Source organism: Macaca nemestrina, chromosome 20 (genome assembly GCF_043159975.1).
Source record: "Macaca nemestrina isolate mMacNem1 chromosome 20, mMacNem.hap1, whole genome shotgun sequence".
Lineage (NCBI taxonomy): Eukaryota > Metazoa > Chordata > Mammalia > Primates > Cercopithecidae > Macaca > Macaca nemestrina.
This window is the reverse complement of record NC_092144.1, coordinates 9991510-10018469: the sequence shown is the minus strand read 5'-3', so window position 1 is coordinate 10018469 and position 26960 is coordinate 9991510. Positions and strand designations below refer to the sequence as shown.

At 55.6% G+C, this 26960-nt stretch overlaps 3 protein-coding genes and 1 non-coding gene across 5 annotated transcripts; 3 read left to right on the top strand and 1 right to left on the bottom strand.

Moving 5' to 3' along the window:
- Window positions 1-76: 76 nt before the first annotated feature.
- Window positions 77-3126, top strand: LOC105475371 (cyclin dependent kinase inhibitor 2D). Its single transcript, XM_011730599.2, has 3 exons — window positions 77-276; window positions 555-710; window positions 2177-3126. Exons 2-3 carry the CDS (start codon window positions 570-572, stop codon window positions 2534-2536), a joined length of 501 nt encoding a protein of 166 aa, XP_011728901.1. The 5' UTR covers window positions 77-276; window positions 555-569; the 3' UTR covers window positions 2537-3126.
- Window positions 3127-3533: 407 nt separating this feature from the next.
- On the top strand, window positions 3534-15981 carry LOC105475510 (KRI1 homolog). Its single transcript, XM_011730866.3, has 19 exons — window positions 3534-3682; window positions 3796-3869; window positions 4549-4654; window positions 6499-6607; window positions 7507-7561; window positions 7636-7685; window positions 8080-8176; window positions 8264-8341; window positions 8890-9029; window positions 9406-9532; window positions 9634-9729; window positions 9815-9985; window positions 10804-10879; window positions 10976-11064; window positions 11141-11264; window positions 11351-11481; window positions 13708-13772; window positions 13893-13991; window positions 14792-15981. The coding sequence occupies exons 1-19, from the start codon at window positions 3571-3573 to the stop codon at window positions 15129-15131; spliced, it is 2139 nt and encodes a 712-aa protein (XP_011729168.2). The 5' UTR covers window positions 3534-3570; the 3' UTR covers window positions 15132-15981.
- On the bottom strand, window positions 15657-25598 carry LOC105475438 (autophagy related 4D cysteine peptidase). 2 transcript variants are annotated; one of them, XM_071087316.1, is made up of 10 exons: window positions 25176-25598; window positions 24614-24771; window positions 24350-24523; window positions 22388-22664; window positions 22250-22314; window positions 20485-20615; window positions 17088-17166; window positions 16942-17018; window positions 16738-16857; window positions 15657-16181 (listed from the first exon to the last, which is right to left on the bottom strand). In XM_071087316.1, exons 2-10 carry the CDS (start codon window positions 24741-24743, stop codon window positions 15999-16001), a joined length of 1236 nt encoding a protein of 411 aa, XP_070943417.1. In that variant the 5' UTR covers window positions 24744-24771; window positions 25176-25598; the 3' UTR covers window positions 15657-15998. The 2 variants fall into 2 exon arrangements, with proteins under 2 accessions (XP_070943417.1, XP_070943416.1); XM_071087315.1 differs by having other exon boundaries at window positions 24614-24697.
- On the top strand, window positions 17968-18029 carry LOC112427609 (U7 small nuclear RNA). Its single transcript, XR_003019304.1, has one exon. It is a non-coding gene; the product is annotated as a U7 small nuclear RNA (small nuclear RNA).
- Window positions 25599-26960: the final 1362 nt, after the last annotated feature.

Sequence of the window (26960 nt, the reverse complement as noted above, 5' to 3'; positions counted from 1 at the left end):
GAGCTCTGACCAATCAGGAACAACGCATTTCACGCCGAGCTCGAAATTTCCCCGGCGACGCGCAGCCATTGGTTATGCAGGCCCTGCGGGAGGAACGCCGTAAGGTCGCGCGCCGGGCAACGCGGATTCGCTACACAGTAGCGAGTTTGTAAGAAAACAAATCCGCGGCGTTCGGGGCGTGGCCGGGAGCACGTTGGCTCCGCCCCCTGGCTGCTGCCTCGGCGGCGGCGGCGGCGCAGGCTCAGAGCAGACCCCGCCCGGCAAGGAGGAGGGAGGGTGAGTTAGGGGGAGACCCGGCCCCCAAGGGGCGGGCGCCGGGCAGGGCCCCGCCGGCGGCCGAGGGTTGGGCCCAGCTCCCAGCCCCTCGCCTGCCTCCGGCTGACAGGGGGAGGAGCCCGCTGGGAGGGCCGGGGTCTTGGGCTGGGAAGCCGGGCCGGGAGTGCAGAGCAGCCGGGCGCACCGCGGCCGCGTCCCGGGAGGGCTGCTCGGGCCAGCGCCCGCCGGTTGCTCCGTGCTGACAGCGCCGGGTTGGGGCGGGGCGGGGGTCTTCGCAGGCCGTCAGTGTCGACATGCTGCTGGAGGAGGTCCGCTCCGGCGACCGGCTGAGTGGGGCCGCGGCCCGGGGCGACGTGCAGGAGGTGCGCCGCCTTCTGCACCGCGAGCTGGTGCATCCCGACGCCCTCAACCGCTTCGGCAAGACGGCGCTGCAGGTGAGGCCGGGCCGGCCCAGGTCGGGGGCGGGGTGGCTCGGCGGGGTGAGGATCGAGACCCCAGAGCCCCTCTCCTCTGGTCTCCTGGCCCTGGTGGTGACCCACTGGAAACCGGTCCTTCTTCTCTAGGCTTTCATTGTTCCCCCACGGTCCCCTTTCGAAGGTGGGTGGTGGGTGAGGCTAGGTTGTGGGGGGAGGGGAGAGCTTTTTAGCATCTTCTCTGGGAGGATTCCTGGTTCTCTGAGTGCGGAAGATTCACTTTCCCTGGGGAGGTTCTTATTCCGTGGGTGCGGGTTCAGCTCCTTTGGATACCGTTTCCATGGGGACGGCTCACGTTTCTTGGGGCTTCTATGGGGAGATCCGATCTCTGGAAGGAGAGGTCCTGTCTCCAGGGGTTCCTCATTTTGTAGGGGGCTCTCTGAGACATATCTGGTTACTTGGGGGTGGGGTCTTCATTCCTAAAGATTATGCGGATCCTAGCTATAGTGTGGGGGCCCCGGTGGAGGAACAGTGTCAGATCGCAAGACATCCTTATATTCCCTGGGAGAGTTTAGAGAGGAGTCTCTTTTCTCTTCTTTTATTATTGCTTTTGGAATCCCGCTTCCTGAAGGGAGCTCTCAGGTACTCTGAGGTGACATCACCATTATACAGGAGGAGGCTAATTCCTGGAGAAGGGGGTGGGGTTCGCTTTCCTTTGACATCTCTTTTCCCTTATGAGGACTATCAATTCTTTGGGGGTAGTTCTCCATCTCTGGGGGCCCATTTCCTGGAGGGGATTTTATATTTCCTGGTGATTGCCCATATCTGGGGGCGTCTTTGGTCCCTTGCGGGAGAGTCTTAGGTTCCTTGAAAGTTTCCATGGGGGCTGTTCTCTGGGTTGGGGGGTCTCATTCTTAAGGGAGTGACCAGCTTTTGGGGGGGTCCCTATTCCCAGGAGAACTTTTTCTCTGCATCTCAAACAGTCCCCTGGGGGCTTATGCAGCTTCTCCGTTCACTAGAGGATCCCTCCTCTGGCATTTCCTGTTCCGGGGAGATGCCTCTTTCTGGATGACCCTTCTCTCTCCAGTAACCCCTTTTTTTAAAATTTTTTAATTTTTTTATTTTATTTTATTTTATTTTTTTTGAGACAGAGTCTCGCTTAGTCGCCCAGGCTGGAGTGCAATGGCGCGATCTCGGCTCACTGCAAGCTCCGCCTCCCGGGTTCACGCCATTCTCCTGCCTCAGCCTCCCGAGTAGCTGGGACTACAGGCGCCCGCCGCCTCGCCCGGCTAATTTTTTGCATTTTTAGTAGAGACGGGGTTTCACCGTGTTAGCCAGGATGGTCTCGATCTCCTGACCTCGTGATCCGCCCGCCTCGGCCTCCCAAAGTGCTGGGATTACAGGCGTGAGCCACCGCGCCCGGCCAGTAACCCCTTTTTTGGAAACCCCTCCCTTGAGGACCTCCTGATCCTCTGTCCCTCACACAGGTCATGATGTTTGGCAGCACCGCCATCGCCCTGGAGTTGCTGAAGCAAGGTGCCAGCCCCAATGTCCAGGACACCTCCGGCACCAGTCCAGTCCATGACGCAGCCCGCACTGGATTCCTGGACACCCTGAAGGTCCTAGTGGAGCACGGGGCTGATGTCAACGCGCCTGATGGCACCGGGGCACTTCCTATCCATCTGGCGGTGCAAGAGGGTCACACTGCTGTGGTCAGCTTTCTGGCGGCTGAATCTGATCTCCATCGCAGGGACGCCAGGGGTCTCACACCCCTGGAACTGGCACTGCAGAGAGGGGCTCAGGACCTCGTGGACATCCTGCAGGGGCACATGGTGGCCCCGCTGTGATCTGGGGTCACTCTATCCAGGAAGAGAACCCCGTGGGGTTATGTATCAGAAGAGAGGGGAAGAAACACTTTCTCTTCTTGTTTCTCCTGCCCGCTGCCGCAGTAGGGGAGGAGCACCAGTTTGTGGCTTATAGGTGTTGGTTTTTGGGGTGTGTGGGTATTTGGGGGACGTTTCTCATTTGTTTTTCTCACTCCTTTTGGTGTGTTGGACAGAGAAGGGCTCCTGCAGGCCACAGCCACCTAAACGGTTCAGTTTTTTCTGCGCCCCAGGCTGTTGGGGCCTCAGACAAGACCCAAGGGCAGAGCGTTTAAGAGTGAAATCACCTCCAGGGAGCCTAGAACCTGGTGACCTTGGCTGGCTGTGCTCAGAGACCTGAAGTGTGCACGTTGCTTCGGGCACAGGGGGTGGGGGGAGAGTCCCAAATCAGTAAGAAGGTAGAATGAGTTATTCATATTCTGTTGGAAGCTTGTTTTCCAGTCTCTTGTACAGCGTTTTAAAAGAAATGGATTCTATTTATTATGCTTTATTGGAAAAAAATGTTGTAATAATTTAATGTTTTTACCCATTAAATTAAGACTTGTGCATGATCACAGCGCGGGTGGCTTCAGATTTTTGAGTCTGGGATGGAGAGTTACACATCCCGGATGTTGATGGGGATGAGGACGGGGGTCGGGGATCGTGGATGCGGTGGGTGAGGGGAGAGAATAGTAATTCCCAGGGCGCCAGGGTGAGTGAGCTGGGTGGGGCAGCGGTTTTCGCTGTCGGAACGGAAGGGAAGCAGGAAACCGCGAGTGGAGAAAGGGCCCCCAGATGTCAGCTGGGTGCCCGGAGCACCGGGGGTGGGGCGGGTGGGCGGTGGCCGCGGCCTTCCCCGCAGGGGCGTAGCGGTGGGCGGTGACTGCGGTCATGAGGCGAAGGGGATCCCGGAAAAGCCAGGGGCGGGGTTAGCTGCGGTCCGCCTCTTTTGAAATTGGATGCGGGCGGGACCGAGGGCGGCCCCGCCCCGTCCAGGGCGTCCTCAATGCGCGTGCGCAATGGGTCACAGAGCCGCCATGCCGGAACCGCGCGGGTCGTCGCAGCTGCGGGTGAACACGGCGTTTGCCGCGCGGTACAACCGCTACCGGGAGCGCGAGGAACTGCAGCGGCGTGAGTCCGGGGCGCATGCGCGCGGGAGCCTGCTTGCGATGGGCGGTTGGGAAGTGGGGAGTCGAGCTGGTCCAGCCGGCTGACCTGGGGGGCATCCCGTCTGTGTCCCGCAGTGAAGGATCGCTACGGGGACCGGGACAGCGGCAGCGACTCCAGCTCTGAGTCGGACTCCAGCGACGAGCGCGTGGTGCGCGTCCGCGCCCCGTCCTGGACGTGCGGAGGCGTCCAAGCCCCCCCACTGCACTCCGACCCCAATGTAGACAGGGGGGCAACCCCCGACCCCAGAGCGCCCTGCGGGAGCGTCCATCCCCCGTTCCCCATCCCATGAGGGACAGACAGCGCCCTCCCTCTCCCTAGGAGAGCCAAATCCCCCTTATTTTCTCCCCCCTGCTAACATCCACCTGCCCACTCTGATGTGTGGGGCGACTCTGTCCCCTAGGAACCCCCCTTTCCCCTTTCATCCTCGAGTCTAGCCATTTTTTAGTGTACTCCTTGCGCCACGTGGGGTGCCCAACTTCTCACATCAGCCCTGATCCTGGCCCCACTGTACGGCCTGGCCCAGCCCCTCCCCACTGTCTCCCTTGTGCCCTCGGCCCACCTGCCCCTTGTCAAGTCCTTGTCTTCCCCAGGAATTACCTTCTCCTTGCCCCCATCTTCCTCTACCCATATCCTGTATCTACCTGTGGCCTGCCCCTGCCCACCCCAAGAGGGCCCCACTCTCTCCTGCTGTTTGACCGCTTGCCTCTCTTCCCCAGCCAGATCCCCGCTCCCTCCATCCTAATCCCTACTGCTGAGCTCACTTGCTGGTGCCAGGGCTCTTATTACCCCCCTTCTGAAACCTATCCCCAACCCTTTTCCCGTCCTAGGAATTTGACCCCCAGCAGGAGCGGGACTTTTACAAAACGCTCTCCTTGTTGAAGAAGAAGGACCCCCGCATTTATCAGAAAGATGCCACCTTCTATAACAGAACAGGTCCGGGGCCACTCCTGTCTAAGCCTCTCCTTCCTCAGGAACAGAATGCGGGGTCCTTTCCTGAATGGATTCAGAGAAGTGACTTGACTTCTCTGAGCCTCCTTTCCTGTCTGTAAAGTGTATCTAACAGTAGCATCGCCCCTCAGGGCTGTTTTAAGGATAGATTGGGACTTGCCCAGTTTACACAATTCATCTGTTTTGACTGTTGAATGAATTGCTTCACAAGTCCTTAGCAGAGCCTAGGTTATTACCTGGTGGTGGGGTTAATGACTTTGTCCTTGGCACTGTTCAATTTGGGAATTGCTGACTGAATGATTTCAACTCCACCAGGCTGGGCAGGTGGTTCAAGCATCTAATCCCGGCACTTTGGGAGGCTGAGGTGGGAGGGTCAGTTGAGGCCAGGAATTTGAGACCAGTTTGGGTGACATAGCGAGACCCCATCTCTTTTTTTATTTTTTTGAAACGGAGTTTCACTCTTGTTGCCCAGGCTGGGCTGCAAAGGCACAATCTCAGCTCACTGCAACCTCCGCCTCCCAGGTTCAAGCAATTCTCCTGCCTCAGCCTCCTGAGTAGCTAGGATTACAGGCATGTGCCACCATGCCCAGCTAATTTTGTGTTTTTAGTAGAGACAGGGTTTCTCCATGTTGGCCAGGCTGATCTCGAACTCCCGACCTTAGGTGATCCGCCCACCTCAAAGTGGGAGTGATAACAAGCGTGTGATTACAAGTGCTGTGATTACAAGTGTGAGCCACTGTGCCCAGCTTTTTTTTTTTTTTTTTTTTTTTTTTTTTTTTTTTTTTTTGAGACAGAGTTTTGCTCTTGTTGCCCAAGCTGGAGTGCAATGGCACGATCTGGGCTCACTGCAACTTCTGCCTCCCGGGTTCAAGCGATTCTCTTGCCTCAGCCTCCTGAGTAGCTGGGATTATGGGTGCATGCCACCATGCCCAGCTACTTTTTTGTATTTTTAGTAGAAATAGGGTTTCACCATGTTAGCCAGGCTGGTCTTGAACTCCTGACCTCAGGTAATCCACCCGCCTTGGCCTCCCAAAGTGCTAGGATTACAGGCATGAGCCACTGCACCTGGCGGCAAGACCCCATCTCTACAAAAGATTCAGAACTCAACTGAGCATGCTGGTGTGTGCCTATCGTCCCAGGTGTTCGGGAGGCTGAAGTGGGAGGATTGCTTAAGCCCATGAGTTTGAGGCTGCAGTGAGCAGTGGGCTAGGATATTGACACTGCACTCCAGCTTGAGCAAGAGTAAGACCCCAACTCTCAAAAAAAATTAATTATAATAATTAATCAGGCTGGGCATGGTGGCTCATGCCTGTAATCCTAGCACTTTGGGAGGTTGAGGCAGGAGGATCACTTGAGGTCAGGAATTCGAGACCAGCCTGGCCAACATGGTGAAACCCCATCTCTACTAAAAATACAAAAAGTAGCTGGGCGTGGTGGTGCACACCTGTAATCCCAGCTACTCAGGAGGCTGAGGCAGGGGAATCGCTTGAACCTGGGAGGCAGAGGTTGCAGTGAGCTGACATCACGTCATGCACTGGGCAACAGAGCGAGACTCTGTCTCAAAAAATAATAATAATGGCTGGGTGCGGTGGCTTACGCCTGTAATCCCAGCACTTTGGGAGGCCGATGTGGGCAGAATCAAAGCAGGAATTGCAGACTGAATGACCCCAACCCCACCAGATGGTGAGAAGCACAATACTCTTAGCCGGGAATTGGTGGATTCGGGATTTGAATCCTTTGTCTAATCCTGGCCCTGCCCTGTGGGATTCTCTGCCAGGGGAAAGAAGGGGGTTGTGGGTGATGGCAGGTGTCTTTTGGTGGGTTAACAGCATCGTCGTCGGACAGCGAGGAGGAGCCAGCAGCCTCGGAGAAGCAGAAGAAAGTGCGGCCCATGTACCTGAAGGACTACGAGAGGAAGGTTATCTTGGAGAAGGCAGGGTATGGAGAAGGCCTACATCCCCCCCCCGCTGGTTCCCAGTCCTGTCAGGTCTATGGGGGTCTTAGGGGCAGGGAGGAAAAAAGCTGGCAACTTGGGCTGGGCGTGGTGGTTCATGTCCATAATCCCAGCACTCTGGTAGGCTGAGGCAATAGGATCGCTTGAGGACAGAAGTTTGAGATCAGCCTGGGCAACATACCCCGCCTCTACAAAAAAATTAAAAATTAGCTGGGCGTGATGATGTGTACCTGGAGTCCCAGCTACTCAGGAGGCTGAGGCGGGAGGATTGAGCCCAGGAGATGGAGGCTGCAGTGAGCTATGATCAGGCCACTACACTCCAGCCTGGGCAACAGAATAAGACCCTGTCTCAAAAAGAAAAAAGGCCGGGCATGGTGGCTTATGCCTGTAATACCAGCACCTTGGGAGGCTGAGGTGGGCAGATCACCTGAGGTCAGGAGTTTGAGACCAGCCTGGCCAACATGGCAAAAGCCTGTCTCTACTAAAAATATAAAAATTAGCCAGATGTGGTGGCGGGCGCCTGTAGTCCCAGCTACTTGGGGAGGCTGAGGCAGGAGAATCGCTTGAATCTGGGAGGTGGAGGTTGCAGTGAACCGAGATCATGCCACTGTACTCCAGCCTGAGGGATAGAGCAAGACTCTGGCTCCAAAAAAGAAATGCTGTCACCCATGATTGGAAAAGAAAAGATAAAAAAAAAAAGAAAAAAAAAAAAAGGCTGGAAACTCACCAGAATCGCAGGTACCCCTGAGAGCAGGGGCCTCAGTGATTCCATAGCCCTCCGATGACCCCCGCCAGCCGGTGCTTGGAAGAGCCGCTCCACATGGGCATGGGGACAGGTGGGCCCTGGAAGATACATTCTGAAGACCCCACTTTTCCTTTACAGCAAATATGTCGACGAGGAGAACTCAGACGGGGAGACTTCCAATCATAGACTCCAGGTGGGTGGGGTGGAGGCTGGTGTGGGGGGCTGAGGGGCCCGGGGCTGGCCTGAGACCTATGGCCCTCTCTGCAGGAGACATCATCGCAAAGTTATGTGGAGGAACAGAAACAGCTCAAGGAAAGGTGAGGCTGGGTGGGTGGGAATGGCCCAATGGAGGAAAGTTGAGGCTCGGGTTGGATAGGCATGGGTTCAAATTGAGCTCTGTCACTTTCTATGTACCTCAGTTTCCTCATCAGTTAAACGGGGTTAATAACATCACAGCACTGCTCTGAGCTTGTTGAAAGGAGAGCTCAGGGCTTAGTACATGGGATTAATTTTGGGGCAGCCGGCCGGGTGAGGTGGCTCTCGCCTGTAATCCCAGGGCTTTGGGAGGCAGAGGAGGGAGGATCACTTTAGCCCAGGAGTTCAAGACCAGCCTGGGCAACATAGTGAGACCACGGCTCTACAAAATAAACGTTGGGGCAGCAGACAGGGGCCAGCCTGCCTGTCCTGAGGCTTGTTTTCTCTCGTGGGCAGCTTCCGGGCATTTGTGGAGGACAGTGAAGACGAGGACAGCGCTGGGGAGGGCGGCTCCAGTTTGCTGCAGAAACGTGCCAAAACCAGGCAGGAGAAGGTGTGTACCGGGGCCTCACTGGACTGCTGGGGACAGGGCGGCGGGTGGTTGGGCATCTGCAGATGCTCAGTGCTAGCTTTCCCCCAGGCCCAGGAGGAGGCCGACTACATCGAGTGGCTGAAGGGGCAGAAAGAGATTGGGAACCCAGAGTCGCTGAAGGAACTGGTGAGTTCTCACGCATGGCCGCTGATGGAGTAGACCGTCCGTTCTGCCTCCATCCAACCCATGTACAGAGATAACCCTCTGAAGATGGGATGTGCACATCGCTGGGCCTCAGCTCCTACATCTCTTTCAATGGGGATAGGGTGGGCGCCGTGATTCACACGTGTAATCCCAGTGCTTTGGGAAGTCAAAGCAGAAGGATTGCTTGAGGCCAGGAGTTTGAGATCAGCCTAGGCAACAACAGCAAAACCACTCTACAAAAAAATGAAAAAATTAGCCAGGCATGGTGGCACGCGCCTGTAGTCTCAGACACTTGGGAGGCTAAGGTGGGAGGATCTTGTGAGCCCGGGAGGTGGAGTCTGCAGTGAGCTATGATCACACCACTGTACTCTCACCTGGACGGCAGAGCAAGACCCTGTCTTGAAATAAAAAAAAATAAAAAACCAAAATGGGGCTAATGTCACCTACTCCAGAGGCTGGCTGTGAGGGACCATGCCTGCCCTCCTTTCCTGTCCCTCATTGACCAGAGTCCTGTCTCCTGTCACCCCCAGACCCATCTCAAGGAATACTGGAACGACCCTGAGTTGGATGAAGGGGAGCGGTTTCTGCGGGATTACATCCTCAACAAACGCTACGAGGAGGAGGAAGATGAGGAGGAAGATGAGGAGGAAATGGAGGAGGAAGAGGAGGGGTGAGCCACTGCCTCTCCCCAGGGCCTAGATTTTGGGTGCGCTTCCTGACGTATTCCCAGGCGGCACTGGCCAGGAGGCAGAGGGCACCGTGTGTGTATTTTTTTTCACAGAGGGTGGCAGAGTTAGTCTTCTGCAAGGCAGAGCCACAGAGTGTAGGCTCTGGAGCCAGGTGGCACTGCCACAAATCCTGGTTCTGCTTTGAGACTTCCATGCCTCAGTTTCCCCATCTGTAAAATGAGGACAATAGCAGCGTGCACCTTGTAGGGTTCTTGCGAGGATTAAATGAGTTCGTACACTTCGCACCCAGGCGTGCAGGAAAGGGGGGCTCGACCTCGCTTGGCTGGCCCCCTGGTGTCATCACATCTTGTTCCTCAGGGTCCCCGGCCCCCCAGTCCAGCTGGCTGTGGATGACTCCTCAGACGAGGGGGAGCTGTTTCTGAAGAAACAGGAGGACTTCGAACAGAAGTACAATTTCCGTTTCGAGGAGCCGGACTCGACATCGGTGTGTGGCTGGGGCTGGGGAGGACTCGGCCCCCGGGGTCCAGGCCCAGGGAACTCCACACCATCGCTGAGGCCCTTCTGGGCTTTTCTGCTTGTCCCTAGGTCAAGACCTACCCACGCAGCATCGCGTCCTCCGTGCGCCGTAAGGATGAGCGCAGGAAGGAGAAGAGGGAGGAGACTCGGGAGCGAAAGAAGAGGGTGAGTGTGGGGGCGGCCAGCTGGGGAGGACCCCCCAGCCCTGCAGGAAAGCCCATGCCCTCCCTCCCTCTGCCTGGGCCTGCAGGAGAAAGCAAAGAAGCAGGAAGAGCTCAAGCAGCTGAAGAACCTGAAGAGGAAGGAGATTCTGGCCAAGCTGGAGAAGCTGCGGAAAGTCACAGGCAATGACACGCTGGGCCTCGAGGAGGGGGACCTTGAAGATGACTTCGACCCCGCCCAGCACGACCAGCTCATGCAGGTGCGGCCCTCATCCCGGCCCACCATGACGCTGAGCTCACACAAATGTGGCTCTCACTGGGCACAGTGGCTCATGCCTGTAATCCCAGCACTTTGGGAGGCTAAGGCAGGCGGATCACAAGGTCAGGAGACAGAGACCATCCTGGCCAACATGGAGAATCCCCATCTCTATAAGATAAAAAATTAGCCGGGGTGTGGTGGCAGGCGCCTTTAATCCTAGCTACTCAGGAGCCTGAGGCGGAGAATCGCTTGAACCTGGGAGGTTGAGGTTGTAGTGAGCCAAGATGGCACCATTGTACTCCAGCCTGGGCTACTGGGTGAGACGCCGTCTCAAAAAAAAAAGACCTTAGCTGGGTGTGGTGGCACATGCCTGTAATCCCAGCTATTCCGGAGGCTGAGGCAGGAGAATCGTTTGAAACCAAGAGGCAGGGGTTGGCGGTGAGCCGAGATAGTGCCATTGCACTCCAGCCTGGGCAACAAGAGCGAAATTCTGTCTCAAAAAAAAAAAAAAGCCCCGGGACCTGAGTAGTACACCAGGTGTTGGGCACCGCAGGGGCAAAGGCCTGTAGAAAGGCTAACTGTGGATGTGTGGAAGTGAATGGCAGCTAGTACATCACAGGGTAGAGAGCAGGGCAGTTGGCGGAGGGTCCTGGACATGCAGGGTTCCCCCACCTCAGGAGCTAGGTCCTGGGAGGGCTCTGGGGAGTCCCACGAGCTGCAGGAGGAATAAAGCTGCCATGGAGGGGCTCATTGGCATCGTGGGGGCTCAGCTCCTCTGTCTCGAGTGGGCCCTGGTAACCCCCAGCCCTGACCCTGCAGAAGTGCTTTGGGGACGAGTACTACGGGGCCGTGGAGGAGGAGAAGCCGCAATTTGAGGAAGAGGAAGGGCTTGAAGGTGAGATCAGCTGAGGCACCGGACTGGGGACTGGGGACTGGGCCTGAAGCCCAAGGTCCCACGCTGGCCCCACCTGTCTGTTCTCTCTGCATCCAGATGACTGGAACTGGGACATGTGGGACGGGCCTGAGCAGGAGGGAGACTGGAGCCAGCAGGAGCTGCACTGTGAGGACCCCAACTTCAACGTAGGTGTCACGGGTTGGGGGAGTCCCAGGGGCCCTGACGGAGGGCTGGTGGGATCTGACCTGTGCCTCCTGGCAGATGGATGCTGACTACGACCCCAGCCAGCCACGGAAAAAGCGTGAAGCCCCCTCGACGGGCAAGAAGAAGCGCAAGTCGCCCTTCGCCGCGGCCGTGGGGCAGGAGAAGCCAGTGTTTGAACCCGGTGAGGCCCAGGTGGGCAGGCCGTGGGTGGGCAGGGGGCTCCGTGGGGCCTGGCACAGCCCGGCAGCCTGGCTCTGTCTCGAGCAGGGGACAAGACGTTTGAGGAGTACCTGGATGAGTATTACCGGCTGGACTACGAGGACATCATCGACGACCTGCCCTGTCGCTTCAAGTACCGCACCGTGGTGCCCTGCGACTTCGGCCTCAGCACTGAGGAGGTAGGGGCCCCGGGCGGGCAGAGACGCTGCAGAGGGCACCTGGTATGTGGAGGGGCTGGCCCTGACCCAGTCTCTGTTGCTCAGAAATGCCACAACATGGCAGTCTCTTTCTTCATCTAGAAAATGATAATATTTGGCTGGGCGCAGTGGCTCACGTCTTTGGGAGGCCGCAGCACTTTGGGAGGCCGCAGCACTTTGGGAGGCCAGGACAGGTGAATCACCTGAGGTCAGGAGTTCAAGATCAGCCTGGCCAACATGGTGAAACTCCGTCTCTACTAAAAATACAAAAAAATTAGCCAGGTGTGGCTGGTGCCTGTAGTCCCAGCTACTTGGGAGGCTGAGGCAGGAGAATCGTTTGAACTTAGGAGGCAGAGGTTGCAATGAGCCGAAATTGCACCACTGCACTCCAGCCTGGGTGACAGAGCAAAACTCTGTCTCAAAAAAAAAAAAAAAGAAAAGAAATGCTAATAGTCCTAATGACAGTACTAATAACATTACCTTGCCTCATAGGTAACATTACTACCTTCTACAAGGTGGGGGCTTAAAACAGTGCCTCGCACGTGGCACGCCCCGTAAATATTACTTCTTTTTTTGAGACATAGTCTCGCTCTGTCACCCAGGCTGGAGTGCAGTGGTGCCAACCTCCTGGGCTCAAGTGATCCTCCTACATCAGCTCCCCAAGTAGCTGGGACTACAGGCATGTGCCACCATGCCCAATTAATTTTTTTTTTAATTAAAACTATTTTTTGTATAGATGATGTTTTACCATGTTGTGCAGGCTGGTCTCAAACTCCCTGGGCTTAAACAAGCTTCCTGCTTTGGCCTCCCAAAGTGATAGGATTCTGCATGTCAGCCACCACACCCAGCCAATATGACTTTTTATTTTTGTTTATTTTTTGATTGATTGGTTGATTGAGACAGTGTCTTGCTCTGTTGCCCAGGCTGGCATGCAGTGGTGCAAACTCAGCTCACTGCAAACTCCGCCTCCCAGGTTCAAATGATTCTCCTGCCTCAGCCTCCCCAACTAGCTGGAACTACAGGCATGTGCCATCATGCCCAATTAAGTTTTGTATTTTTAGTACAGACGAGTTTTACCATATTGGCCAGGCTGATCCCGAATTCCTGACCACATGTGATCTGCCTGCCTCAGCCTCCCAAAGTGCTGGGATTACAGGTGTGAGCCACCAGGCCCAGCCAGTATTACTTTTATTCCTGTCAGTATGTATCAGCAGCAGTCTGGCTGGTAAGACTTCGTAGCAGGGCTGGGCACACTCACTCACACCTGTAATCCCAGTACTCTGGGAGGCTGAGGCGGGAGGATCACTTGAGCCCAGTAGTTCTGAGACTAACCTGGGCAACATAGGGAGATCTAGTCCTAGCTACTTGGGAGGCTGAGGCAGGAAGGTTGCTTGAGTCCGGGAGGTTGAGGCTGCTGTGAGCTGTGAGTCTGCCACTGCACTCCAGCCTGGGCGACATAGTGAGACCCTGTCTCAACAAAAGACTTGGTGTCCTCTGGAACCAGAGGGCCCAGGTAGGTTCGAGCCCTGGCTTGGCTACTCACCAGCTGTGTCTTTGGACAAGTGATTCCCCCATCTGTGCCTCAACTCCCCATCTGTAAAATGAGACAGTAATTAATAACACCCCAACTTTGGTGACTATGGAAGGAACAGAAATGAGACCAAAGTGTGTGGCACTGCCAGGCTGCAGGCACCTACTATCCCTGACTGATGACAGCTGAAGGTGTGTGACCGTTTTCATGGTCAGTAAAAATAGCTGATGTGTACTGAGCTTATACCATCGGCATTCACTCACTTCCTCTTTCTGATGCCCTTCCGGTAGGTTTGGAAACAGGCCTGGAGGCTGGGAATGACAGCCTCATATGTAACTAAGAAGCCTGGGGGTTGGCAGTGACCCCTGCCCGTTCTGAGGCCATGGCTGGGTATGGGTGACGGCTCAAAGGCCCTGGGCCTCAAACTGGAATCAATTCAGCCAACTTCCCAGCCACGTGGCCTAGGGCAAGGATCCGTTCTCTAAGCCTCAGTTACCCCATCTGCTGACCTCTACAAAAAATATTGGCCTCTGTAGAGATCAGCTGTCTCTGGCCATCATGGCAGCCCTGCTGGGTGGTAGCAGCATTACCGGTTTGACTAATGACGTGACTTAGGCTCAGGGAAGACCCTGCCTGGGGAATATCACAGCAGGTCCCCACTCTCCCTTCCCACGCAGATCCTTGCTGCTGACGATAAGGAGCTGAACCGGTGGTGCTCCCTGAAGAAGACCTGCATGTACAGGTGATGGGGCGGGGCGGGGCCAGGTGCGCAGGGGGCGGGGCAGAGCCAGGCGCGCTGAAGGCAGCGCGGGCAGCCCCGGGTACTTCCCAGAGCACCTAACACAGGGACATCTGACTGCAGGTCAGAGCAGGAGGAGCTGCGGGACAAGCGGGCATACAGCCAGAAGGCCCAGAACTCACGGAAAAAGCGGCAGGTCTTCAAGTCACTCTGCCGAGAAGAGTAAGCAGTGCTGGCTGGGGAAGCGTGGGTGGGGAGCCCGCCAGGCCCAGGCTTGAGTCTTGGCTCTGTCAGCCTCTTGTTGCATGACTTTGGGAATGCAGCGCCCCCTGCTCTGAGACCTGGGTTCGAATCCTTCATGGGCACCATCATTGTGTGACCTTGGGCAAGTCGCTACCCCTCTCTGGGCCTCTTTCTCATAAGATGGAGATAGAGACGGTTCTGCCTCATCAGGTTGCCGAGGATGAAATGAGTTAATTCTCGTAAAATTTTTAAGATGTGGTAAATGCCCCATAGGTCTTAGCTGTTATTAGGACTGCTTTCACCCAGTCTAGAAGGCAGGGGTGATAGGAGCACAGTTTATTTAAAGCTAAAATGAGGCCAGGTTGTGCTCCCGTCTATAAGCCCAGCACTTTGGGAGACTCAGGCAGAAGACTCTGGAACCCAGGAGTTTTCGGCTGCAGTGAGCTACGGTAGTGCCACTGCACTCCAGCCTGGGCCACACAGCAAGACCCTGTCTCTAAGGAAAAAAAAGCTAAAATGAGTTAATTGATGTGACTAGGTTAGGGCAGGCCCAGGCACAAATACCAGAATCCTCAGCCTCACAACCTAGCCTTTGGGTTCCGTAGAGAAGCCCTGGCTTTGGCCTGAGACCCAGGTCTGAATCCCCAGGCAGGCCCTCGGTCGCTGCGCGGCCGCTTCACTATGCCCCTCTGTTCCTTGCCTGTAAAATGGGGCATGCGTCCTCAGGAACAGGCCTGATCTTGACAGGCCTGGGCTGAGCCCTGACTTTTCTCCCTCAGGGCAGAGATGCCCGCGGAAGCCACAGGGAAGCCACAGAGAGACGGAGCCGGCCCACAGAGGCAGCTGCCAGGGCTTGATGGGGCTGGCGGGAAGCGGCCCCGGCCGGAGAGTCCCCCAGCACAGGAAGAGGAGGCCCCTGTATCACCCCACAAGAAGCCAGCCCCCCAGAGGCGAAGGAGGGCCAAGAAGGCACGGCTGCTGGGCCCCACTGTGATGCTTGGTGGACGCGAGTTCAGCCGCCAGAGACTGCAGGCCTTTGGCCTCAACCCCAAACGGCTGTACTTCCGCCAGCTGGGCCGGCAGCGGAGGAAACAACAGGGGCCCAAGAACAGCTCCTGAGCACTGGGAGCAGGCAGGGGCCTCAGGCTCCTCCCCTCAAATCAAGCCCTGGACAGGTCTCGCACCCACAAGTACCATCTGCTGCAGAGAACCTCTCATCTGTGGCCAGGAACACCTGTAATCCCAGCACTTTAGGAGGCTGAGGTGAAAGGATTACTTGAGCCCAGGAACTGGAGACCAGCCTGGGCAACACAGTGAGACTCCATCTCTACAAAATGTGGTGGCACATGCCTGTAGTCCCAGCTATTCAGGAGGCTGGGGAAGGAGGATCACTTAAGGCCAGGAATTTGAGGCTGCAGTGAACTATGATTGCACCACTGCACTCCAGCCTGGGCGACAAAGCAAGACCCTGTCTCTTAAAAAAAAAAAAAAAAAATTAAACACGTGTAGCTGCGGGTAAGGAAGTCGTCCCATTTTATGGATGTGGAAACTGAGGCTGACTTAAACTTCCCGTGACTTGGAACTCTCATCTCGAGACACCTCCCAGACCTCACATCCCCTTAGAACGCTGCGCCCAGCCACAGCCACGATCAAGTCACACAACTTTATTGGCCCCCAGCAGCCACAGTTCCCCCAAGGGGGCTTTGGGACAGGGAGGGCCCAGGCGTCCAGTGCAAACTACAGTACGTGAGTCAGGCCCTGAGGGGGGTGCCCGGGGTCCTCCCTCCCTACCCTGCCAGGAGGGCCCCGCTGGTGGGAGACAGGTGCATGGGCTCTGTCCCTGGCTGAATGGCCCCAGACTGGTTGCAGCTGGGCTTGAGGGGCTGAGAACAGGAAGTTCTCACTGCCAGAGCTCAAGATCCCACACTCGACATGACATAAATAAAAAAATAAATAGTGTTGCATCTTTTCCCTCATCCCCTCCCTTTATAAAAACACAAAGTCCTCAGAGCTGGGGCGTTTGGCCCTGAGGAGCCGCCCTGTGCGAGGGAGCCGGAGTGTAGGCTGGGAGAGCTGGGAGCAGAGGTCGTCCAGGCTGTGGTCCTGAGCATGGCCCTCGGCCAGGGTGAACATGGGGTACCGCTCCGTGGCTGAGGAGGAGCCGAGGACCTGGCGGGAGGAGGGAGACAGGCTCAGCCACAAACAGTGCCAAGCCATGTTCCTTAGCCCAGGTTTATTTAGCAGGTGCTTCTCAGGACCGCCTCTCCAAGACAGGGCAGCCAATCAGCACCCTCCATCCCCTGGCCACAGTGATTGGCTCAGCCATGAGCATGTGACCCAGCTCGGCCAAAGACTGACAGTCATGGGATTTTTGCTGCAAAACCCACGTTCCCCTTCCAATGACCAGAGGGTGGGTGCCCAGAAGGGCTGGTGGCCATCTCTTGCCCCCATAAGGGTAGAGCCCTGGTCGGACAGCAGGGCCAAGAGACAGAGGTTTTCTACCACTTGAGCCCCTGGATACAGCTGCCTCCAAGGGGTGACGCCCTCAACTTGCAGGACGGCCTTGACCTAACAGTTGGCTTTGGCGTTCCCACCTTTTCAGGGGTGGACCCCCAGCCTGGAAGCAGCACCCCAGCTCTGCTGGACTCGAGGCCTCTGTTTCTCTTTCACCCCCAGCCCTGCCTGACCACCCCCCTCACCCCACTCCAGCTTTCCTCTTGCTCACCCTGGTCAGCTCTGAGCAGAGTGTCTCAAACTCCTTCCTGTCTCCAGCATAGAAGCCCACAGTACAGCTTGGGTCCATCTTGGCGAAGGCCATCTTGCGGGGCGAGGTGCAGTGGAAGGACTGGAGCAGACAGATGAGGGAGGCTCAGAGGCCCCTGCCGCCCACCTGCCACGGCCCCAACCACACACTGGGGCTCCCACTCACCTCCAGGGGGAAGTCGGCCTGACTGACATCCACAGTGGGCTGGCAGTAGTGAGGGTCCAGGTACAGCAGGAAGTCATCTGCAGGGGGTGCAGGTGTGAGTGGGGGTGCGGTGGGGCGTGGGGGGAGTGAGGAGGGGGTGGGCCTACCTTGGTAGCCAATGAAGTACAGTGAGTGTCGCGGTTTCCCGCCCATGATGCCCAGGCACAGCTCGCAGCGCAGAAGTTCCTGCAGGGAGGAGGGTGGGCAGGTGCTGTCAGGCAGCCACTCAACAAACGCTTAACAAACGCCTCCTCCGTTGAGAACCCAGCCTCTGGAGGGCAGCAGTGATCAAGACCACAAAACCCTTGCCGTCAGGAGTTGACATCCTAGTGTGAGACACTAACAAGGAAGACGATTACATGATTTTTTTTTTTTTTTTTTTTTTGAGACAGAGTCTCACTCTGTTACCCACCCTGGAGTGCAGTGGCCCAATCGGCTCACTGCAGCCTCCGCCTCCTAAGTTCTCCTGCCTCAGCTTCTCAAGTAGCTGGGATTATAAGCACCTGCCACCACGCCCGGGTAATTTTTTGCATTTTTAATAAAAACGGGGTTTCACCATGTTAGCCAGGCTGGTCTGGAACTCCTCCTAACCTCAGGTGATCTGCCCACCTCGGCCTCCCAAAGTGCTGGGATTACAGGCTGAATTGCGGTAGCACGATCTTGGCTCACTGCAACCTCCACCTCCTGGGTTCAAGCAGTTCTCCTGCCTCAGCCTCCCGAATAGCTGGGATTACAGGCATCCGCCACCACGCCCAGCTAATTTTTGTATTTTTAGTAGAGACGAAGTTTCACCATGTTGGCCAGACTGGTCTCAAACTCCTGACCTCAGGTGATCCACCTGCCTCGGCCTCCCAAAGTGCTGGGATTACAGGCATGGGCCTCGATGCCCAGTCAATTACATGATGTATCTCATGTGTTAGAGGTGATTAACTATATGGAAAAGAATAAAAGAGGGAAGGGAGCCTTGTGATTTTAAGTAAGGAGGTCAAATATTATCACTCTTTTAGAATTTGTCTCATAGGTTTTCTGGTTCTCACTGGAAAACCTCCCATGCAAAAAATATTTTAAAACAGGAGCCAAGCAGTGGTTCATGTCTGTAATCTCAGTACTTTGGGAGGCCGAAGTAGGAGGATCACTTGAGCCCCGGAGTTCAAGACCAGCCTGGGCAACATGGTGTGACCCTGTCTCTACAAAAAAAAAAAAAAAATGAGCTGAGTGTGGTGGTACATGCGCCTGTAGTCCCAGCTACTCAGGAGCTGAAGTGAGAGGATCACTTGAGCCGGGGAGGTCAAGGCTGCAATAAGGTGAGACCGCACCACTGCACTGCAGCCTGGCTAACAAGAGACTCTGAATCAATCAATCATAAATAAGAGAGTCAGGATAGGCCCTACTGAGAGATGATGGAAAGAGCTGAAGGATTTCTTTTGATGGTTAGCGTTAGTAAAATAAATGAACAAATATTTAAATAACTAATAAAAAATACAAAAGGAGCCGGGCGCGGTGGCTCACGCCTGTAATCCCAGCACTTTGGGAGGCCGAGGCGGGAGGATCACAAGGTCAGGAGATCAAGACCATCCTGGTTAACACAGTGAAACCCCCATCTCTACTAAAAATACAAAAATGAGCCAGGAGTGGTGGCAGGCGCCTGTAGTCCCAGCTACTCGGGAGGCTGAGGCAGGAGAATGGTGTGAACCCAGGAGGTGGAGCTTGCAGTGAGCCGAGATTGTGCCACTGTACTCCAGTCTGAGTGACAGAGCGAGACTCCGTCTCAAAAAAAACAAAAAACAAAACAAAACACACACACACACACACACACAAAGAGCCACCTGCATCGCTGCTGAAAGAGCACTCCAAGCAGCAGGGGCAGCAAGTGCAAAGGCCCTGAGGCAGGAGTGTCTGAAACAGGTGAGGAGGCCTCTGCAGCTGGAGCAGAGTGTGGGAGAAGGATATGAGGTCAAGGCGAGAGATGACCTTAAGAAGGTGGTGGGGACAAATAGTGCCAGGCCCTGTGGGTCACTGGGAAAACTGGCTTTTATTCAGATGCAAATACACAGGGGACTTTCCAATCTCAGGGTCTCTGTTTTGTTGTTCCTCTTGCCTGGAGCACTTCTCCTCTGGCTCCTCATTTGCCTGGTGGCTGCAGAGGGGCTTTTCTAGGCTCTGCTGCTACCCTCATCTGCCCTTCACTGGGTTACTGTGTTTTTAAATTTGTGTAGAGGCTGGGCGCGGTGGCTCATGCCTGTAATCCCAACGCTTTGGGAGACCGAGGTGTGTGGATCACCTGAGGTCGGGAGTTCGAGACCAGTCTGGCCAACATGGGAAAACCCCATCTCTGCTAAAAATATAAAAATTAGCTAGGCATGGTGGCACACGCCTGTAATCCCAGCTACTTGGGAGGCTGAGGCAGGAGATTTTCTTGAACCTGGGAGGCAGAGGTTGCAGTCAGCCGAGATGGTGCCACTGCACTCCAGCATGGGCAAGAAAGCGAGACTCTGTTTTCAAAAAAAATTGTGTAGAGATGGGGGTCTTATATGTTGCCCAGGCTGGTCTTAAAAGATCCTCCTGCCTTGGTCTCCCAAAGTGCTGGGATTACAGGTGTGAGTCACTGTGCCTGGCTTCATTCCAAGTGGTGATGCCACTTTGGTTACAGAGCCACTGCTGAGCATCCTCCCATCAGAATGTCTGCTCCTAGCGGGCACACTCCAAATTCCTGCCTGTTTTGTTCCCCTCTGAACCCCCAGCAGTCGGGACAGTGGGGAGCACACATAGCAGGTGCTCCATAGTATCAAAAAAGAAGGGATGGGCTGGGCGCAGGGGCTCATGCCTGTAATCCCAGCACTTTGGGAGGCTGAGGCAAGTGGATCACCTGAGGTCAGGAGTTCGAGGCCAGCCTGGCCAACATGGCGAAACCCCATCTCTATTAAAAATACAAAAGTTAGCCAGGCATGGTGGCACGTGCCTGTAGTCCCAGCTACCTGGAAGACCTAGGCAGGAGAATTGCTTGAACTCGGGAGGCGGAGGTTGCAATGAGCCAATATTGCACCACTATACTCCAGCCTGGCTGAAAGAGCAAGACTGTCTCAAAAAAAAAGGGATGGCTGGTGCAGTGTGCCTCATGCCTGTAATCCCAGCACTTTGGGAGGCGGAGGAGGGCAGATGACCTGAGGTCAGGAATTCAAGATCAGCCTGAGCAAAATGGTGAAACCCCATCTCTACTAAAAGTACAAAATTAGGTGGGTGTGGTGGCGCTTGCCTGTAATCCTAATTACTTGGGAGGCTGAGGCAAGAGAATCGCTTGAACCCAGGAGGCGGAGGTTGCGGTGAGCTGAGATCACGTTATTGCATTCCAGCCTGGGCAACAAGAGCAAAACTCCGTCTCAAAAAAAAAAAAGAAAAAAGAAAAAAAGAGAAGGATGAGGGCCGCATAAACAGCAGCCCCAACCCAAACTAAACAAGTCTGGAGGGCTCCCAGGTGGAGGCATCCTAGAATTCAGCTGAACCTACCTTCACACAGGGCACATACACGGGGTTGAGAGTCTCGCCACCCAGTCGCACGGGCACCAGGATGACCACAGACTTCCACTCGGCTGTGGGGTCTGGCCTGGCCACCAGGCGTGCCACATCCGCCTTGTACACTGGAGGGACGGGACGGCAGCAGGTCACCTTCTTGCCACCCTTCAGGCCCCAGCGTGGCCCTCTAACCCCAGGGACTCAACTTCACCCTTGCAATTTCTCAGTGGGCAACACTGTCATCACTAATCATCGTTCTAGTGCCCCCCAAACGCCCCCAGAAAATCCCAGGACCTCCAGGCAGGTGTGGACATCCCCATTTTACAGAATGGGCAACTGAGGCCCTGGGATGTAGACCAAAAGTATATACAGTGGGAAGAGGTAGAGACTGTTCTCTCAAGCTCCTCCCCAGCCCCAGGCCTGACAGGTCCTCAGTGACTCCATGCCTTGGTTTGCCAATACAGAAACTGGAGCACTGGGCACTCGGCCCCCAAACCAAACATCCTGGTGTGTCCCTCCTCCTCTAGTCCCGTTTACTTGGGCCCATTCTCCTGCCCCCTGCCTTGCAGCTACATAAGCCCATTTCGTGCTCCTAGAGAAGTAGATTAGACCCGTTTTGGAGATGCGGTTCTCTGAAAATCGAATCTTGTCCCAAACACCTACAATCTTGTATAAAAAATTTACAGGGGTGGCCGGGCATGGTGGCTCATGCTTGTAATCCCACCACTTTGGGAGGCTGAGGCAGGCGGATCGCGAGGTCAGGGGATCGAGACCCTTCTGGCTAACATAGTGAAACCCCGTCTTTACTAAAAATACCAAAAAAAAAAAAAATTAGCCGGGCATGGTGGCATGCTCCTGTAGTCCCAGCTACTCAGGAGGCTGAGGCAGAAGAATCACTTGAACCCAGGAGGCGGAGGTTGTAGTGAGCCAAGATTGTGCCACTACACTCCAGCTTGGGTGACAGAGTGAGACCCTGTCTCCAAAAAAAAAAAAAAAAAAAAAAAAAAATTTTACAGGGGCTCGGCACAGTGGCTCAAGCTTGTAATCCCAGCACTTTGGGAGGCCGAGGTGGGCGGATCACCTGAGGTCAGGAGTTCAAGACCAGCCTTGTCAACATGGTAAAACCCCGTCTCTACTAAAAATAGAAAAATTAGCCTGGTATGGTGGTGTGTGTCTGTAGTCCCAGCTACTCGGGAGGCTGAGGCAGGAGAATCGCTTGAACCCGGGAGGCGGAGGTTGCAGTGGGTCGAGATCATGCCACTGCACTCAAGCCTGGGTGACAGAGTGACCTGACCTCAGGTGATCCACCCGCCTTGGCATCCCAAAGTGGTGGGATTATAGGTGTGAGCCACTGTGCCGGGCCTTTTTTTTTTTTTTTTTTTTAATTTTATGCCAGGATCCTACTCTGTCGCCCAGGCTGGAGTGCAATGGCATAATCACAGCTCACTGTAACCTCGAACTCCTGGGCTCAAGCAATCCTCCCACCTCAGCCTCCTGAGTAGCTGGGACTACAGTATGTGCCACCATACCTGGCCTTATGTCTCTATTCTACCACTCGAGAAGCCCTTAAAGTTTCTTGTTCCAGAGGGAGAGATGGAGAAGAGGGACTATCTCCTGCTGCATGGGCCTTGCATCCTTCCCCAGTGTCCCTCTGCCCCAGAACTTGTTCCAACCTCTGAGGAAGACGAACTCTAAGAATCGGGCGAGGCAGAGTCTGGCTCAGGGTGGGACCCCCGTGATCTTGGCTCCAGCCCCTTACCTGTGCAGTCCTGAGAAACGTACACCACCAGGCGGGTGACCTCGGAGCAGCTCTCCACGGCTTTCCTGGGGGCAGGAGAGAAGGCCTGAGTGCCTGCGGGTACCCAGCAACTCCCGTGATCCCTGCAGCGGCCCTCACCTGAGGATGTGTGCCACCAGCGATGGCCCATACCAGTCACCTGCCTTCTTGCCTGAGCTCTGCCCAAGCTCCACCAGCCGGTGTAGGCCAAAGGGGGCCCGGGGGTGGTCGGCGAACCAGGACACAATCTGCCGGTGCCGGCGTTCCTGCTCCAGCTCAGGGGCACCCTGGGCCCAGCGTGGGGGCATCCAGCGGGCAGGCCCATGGTACCGGCTGGGAGAGGCTGACCCTGACAGCTCAGGGGGGCCCAGGCCCGTGCCCTCGGCCCATGTCCAGTCTGGTGGAATGGAGCACACAGTCAAACAGTGCTAGTGTGTGGGGGGCAGAGGTCCCATCTACACATGCACCGCACACAATGCGAATGCTCCTGAACCCCGTAATTCAACAGAATTTACATATTCCTGAAACTTATCCTTATCCTTATTTATTACTTTTTGTTACTTAAAGACAGGATCTCAGCCAGACACGGTGGCTCACGCCTGTAATCCCAGCACTTTGGCAGACGGATCACTTGAGGCCAGGAGTTCAAGACCAGCCTGGCCAACATGGTGAAACCCCTTCTCTAATAAAAAAAACAATACAAAAGGTAGCCAAGCATGGTGGCAGGCACCTGTAATCCCAGCTACTCAGGAGGCTGAGGCAGGAGAATTGCTTGAACCTGGGAGGCAGAGGTTGCAGTGAGCTGAGATCTCTCCACTGTACTTCATCCAGGATGATGGAGGAAGACTCAGTCTCAAAAATAATAATAATAATAATAATAATAAATAAAATAAATAAATAAAGACAGGATCTCACTGTCATCCAGACTGGAGTGCAGTGGCACAATCACGGCTCACTACGGCCTCTAAATCCTGAGCTCAACAGATTTTCCCGCCTCAGCCTCCTGAGTAGTTGGGATCACAGGCACATGCCACCACACTTGGCCAATTTTTAAAATTTTTTTGTAGAGACAGTAGTCTTGTCATGTTGCCTAGGCTGTGTCGAACGCCTGTGCTCAAGTGATCCTCCTGCCTTAGCTTACTAATGTGCCGGGCTTACAGGCATGAGCCACCACACTCGACCTGTTATTGTTGCTGGAGTCTCATTCTGTCACCTAGGTTGGAGTGCAGTGGCAGGATCATAGTTCACTGCAGGCTTGAACACCTGGGCACAAGCAATCCTCCCACCTCAGCCTCCCAGGTAGCTGGGATTACAAGCATGCACCACAGTGCCCGGCCAAAACACTTTTTTTTTTTTTTGAGATGGAGTCTCGCTTTGCTGCCCAGGCTGGAGTACAGTAGCACGGATCTTGGCTCACTGCAACCTCCACCTCCCCGGTTCAAGCAATTCTCTGCTTCAGCCTCCCAAATTACAGGTGCCCACCACCACACCCAGCTAATTTTTGTGTTTTTAGTAGAGATGGGGTTTCACCATCTTGGCCAGGCTGGTTTTGAACTCCTGACCTCATGATCCACCCGCCTCAGCCTCCCAAAGTGCTGGGATTACAGGCGTGAGCCACCGTGCCCGGTGAAACTTTTTTTTTTTTTTTTTTTTTTTAACACAGAGTCTCCCTCTGTTGCCCAGGCTGGAGTGCAGTGGTGTGATCTCGGCTCGCTGCAACCTCTGCCTCCTGGGTTCAAGCGATTCTCCCACCTCAGCCTCCTGGGATTACAGGCGCGAGCCACCACAACAGGCTAATGTTTGTATTTTTAGTAGAGGTGGGGTTTCATCATATTGGCCAGGCTGGTCTTGAACTCCTGACCTCAAGGGATCCACCTGCCTCAGCCTCCCAAAGTGCTAAGATTACAGGCATGAGCCACCGTTTCAGCTGAAACTCTTATAAACAACTCTCATCTCTCCAAAATTTACTTGACACACAATTCTAACGTGACTTTGAACTCTTAGTTTGCAAGTAATTCTAATACTGCTGATATGGCGGTTGACCGTGTACTCCGAGTGCACCCCTTCCCTGCCATGGCTCACCTCTGGGCAGGAAATGTAGCAGCAGGCCCTGTGCCAGCATCATCTGGCCACTGCGTAACATGCACCCCCAGCCACAGTCCGAGGTCAGGCAGCCCCCAGGAAGGGGTGGGAAGTCCCGGCGGTATGTGAGCCACAGGCGGGACACAAAGTCCCGCTGGAAACGCTGTATGTCACCTACAAGAGCGGGTCTGTCAGCTGCCACCAGGGACACTCGGGCGGGCGTGGAGAGGCCTCCCCCAACCCAGGTCCCAACCACCAGCTCACCCTCGCCCTCGAAACGGTAGCGGCGGCCACAGAGGTGGATGCTGGAGATCTTGCTAAAGCTGGTCCGGCTTTTAACCGCCCAACCTGGGGAGACGTAGGGGCAGCGCCCAGCGAGATGAAGCACTTGCATGACAGCAACAGCGCTTCCATTCCCCCATCTGTGAAATGGGCACGATCCTAGTTCCTATCTCCGGGGTGGCTCTGGGGACTCCGTGCAACAGCCCTCTAAGTCGGAGGTGGGGCCCCCAGTGACAGTTACAGGAGTGTCCACCGTCAATTCAGGATGAAGGAAGGCAGTTCTGATTATTGTACCCATTTTACAGAGAGGGGCAAAAACGGAGGCGCCAAGAATGAAAGGATCTTGCCCAAGGTCACACAGGGGAATGGGCGGAGCTTGAAAACACTGTCTATTGGACCTGCCACAGGTCCACCCTGGGCAGGGCAGGGAGGGGACCCACAGGTGACTCAGGACGGGAACAAGGGTGGGATAACTGGCAGGACCGGGATCTGGTTTTCCTCAAAGGCCCCCGACACCTCCACGATCTCCGGGCCCCTTCCTCACCGTACTTGACGTTGTTCCAGGCTGTCAGGAACTTGGCCTTGAACTTGTCCACTTCGTCCGGCTCACTCTGGCCAGCCCCGGGAGAGCCAAGAGCGAGGCCGCTGGCTCCGGAGGGCCCCAGACCGTTGGGGTCTGGGCCTCGGGGACCCCGCGGCCTGCGGGCCTCGGGCCGGCGGCGCGCGTCCTCCGGGCTGCTGCTCCGGTACTGCGCGGCGGCCGGCGACACTGAGTTCATGGACGCGCCGGGAGGGCGGACCGAGGGCCCGGGTGGGGGCCTGTGGTCGCTGCCCCCCAAGGGCGACCCGCGGCCGGTTCACGGGGCCCTGGGAAGGCGCTACTCGGCCCCCGTCCTCAGGGTCCCGGGCCCGGCACCAGCCGCCACTTCAGCTGCCATAGCCATCGCCATCTTAGCGGGCCAGGACCCCGGATGACGGTGGGCGTGACCAAGCCAGACGGCCCGCCCCTCCCCGCCCTCTCCCCGCCCCAGCCGCCTTTCCTGCCCGGATCCTGGGTCGCCAGGCGGGGACCTCAAACCCCGACGCCTCCCCGCGGCCTCCCCACGCCCTCCTTATCACACCGCCAGAAGAGCGACAGTCCCTTCAGGCCCTTATCGGAGGCAGCAGAGCTGGGGAGCCCCCGCCCCTGGCCCCGCCCCTAGGTCCAGGAGTGACCTGGCAGGCGCCCAGGTGAGACTGCGCACCTGCTGCGCCCGCCCCGCCACCCGAGCGCACCTGCGCGGGCTGCGGACCCAGAACCCGCCCTGGGCTGGGACCAAATCGACTAGTGTGACCTCCGGGGCAAGTCACGCCGCTGTGCCTCAGTTTCCTCATGTGCAAAATAGGGCTGGAATACACGCAACAACATAGACGAATCTTCATGAGAATTATGCTCAGGGAAAAATATCCACGGGTAGGCAGGCGCGGGAGGGAGGGATGAATAAAGTGCGCCAGGGAAGTTTTTTTCAGTGTTTGTTTTGTCGAGACAGGATCTGGCTCTGTTGTCCAGACTGGAGTGCCGTAGTGCGATCTCGGCTCACTGCAACCACCACCTCTCAGGTTCAAGTGATTCTCCTGCCTCAGCCTCCTGAGTAGCTGGGATTATGGGCGCACACCACCACGCCCAGCTAATTTTTGTGTTTTTCTAGAGACAAAGTTCCACCATGTTGGCCAGGCTGGTCTCAAACTCCTGACTCAGGTGATCCGCCTGTCTCGGCCTCCCAAAGTGCTGGGATTACAGGCATGAGCCACTTCGCCCAGCCAGGAAAACATTTTAAATGCATCTAACTCATAAAGATGTATGGGAATGAGCTGAATTTATCCATGTAAAATGCTTAGAGTGGTATTTGAGGAACAGTTGGGGCTCAATGAGAGCCAACTGCATGATGACAATGCAGTGACCCTGTGAGCCATGGAGAGGGTGGCCTCTAGTGGCCAGCCCCAGGGCTCCGTCCTCAGCTTTCTGGAGGAAGTAAGAGAAATATTTGAATGAGAGTGTGATCCAAGAAGAAGGCACAAAAGGGTCAGTCACCTCCGACTTTCGTTTTTTCACGTCTCCTCCTAGACCCCTTGAATCACAATTGACCCCTTTCTCTTTCCTTAATTTATTAATTTATTGATTTATTTTATTTTTTTGAGACAGTCTCACTCTATAGCCCAGGCTGGAGTGCAATGGCACAATCTCAGCTCACTGCAACCTCTGTCTCCCAAGTTCAAGCGATTCTCCTGCCTCAGCCTCTGGAGTAGCTGGGATTACAGGTGTGAGCCACCACACCCAGCTAATTTTGTA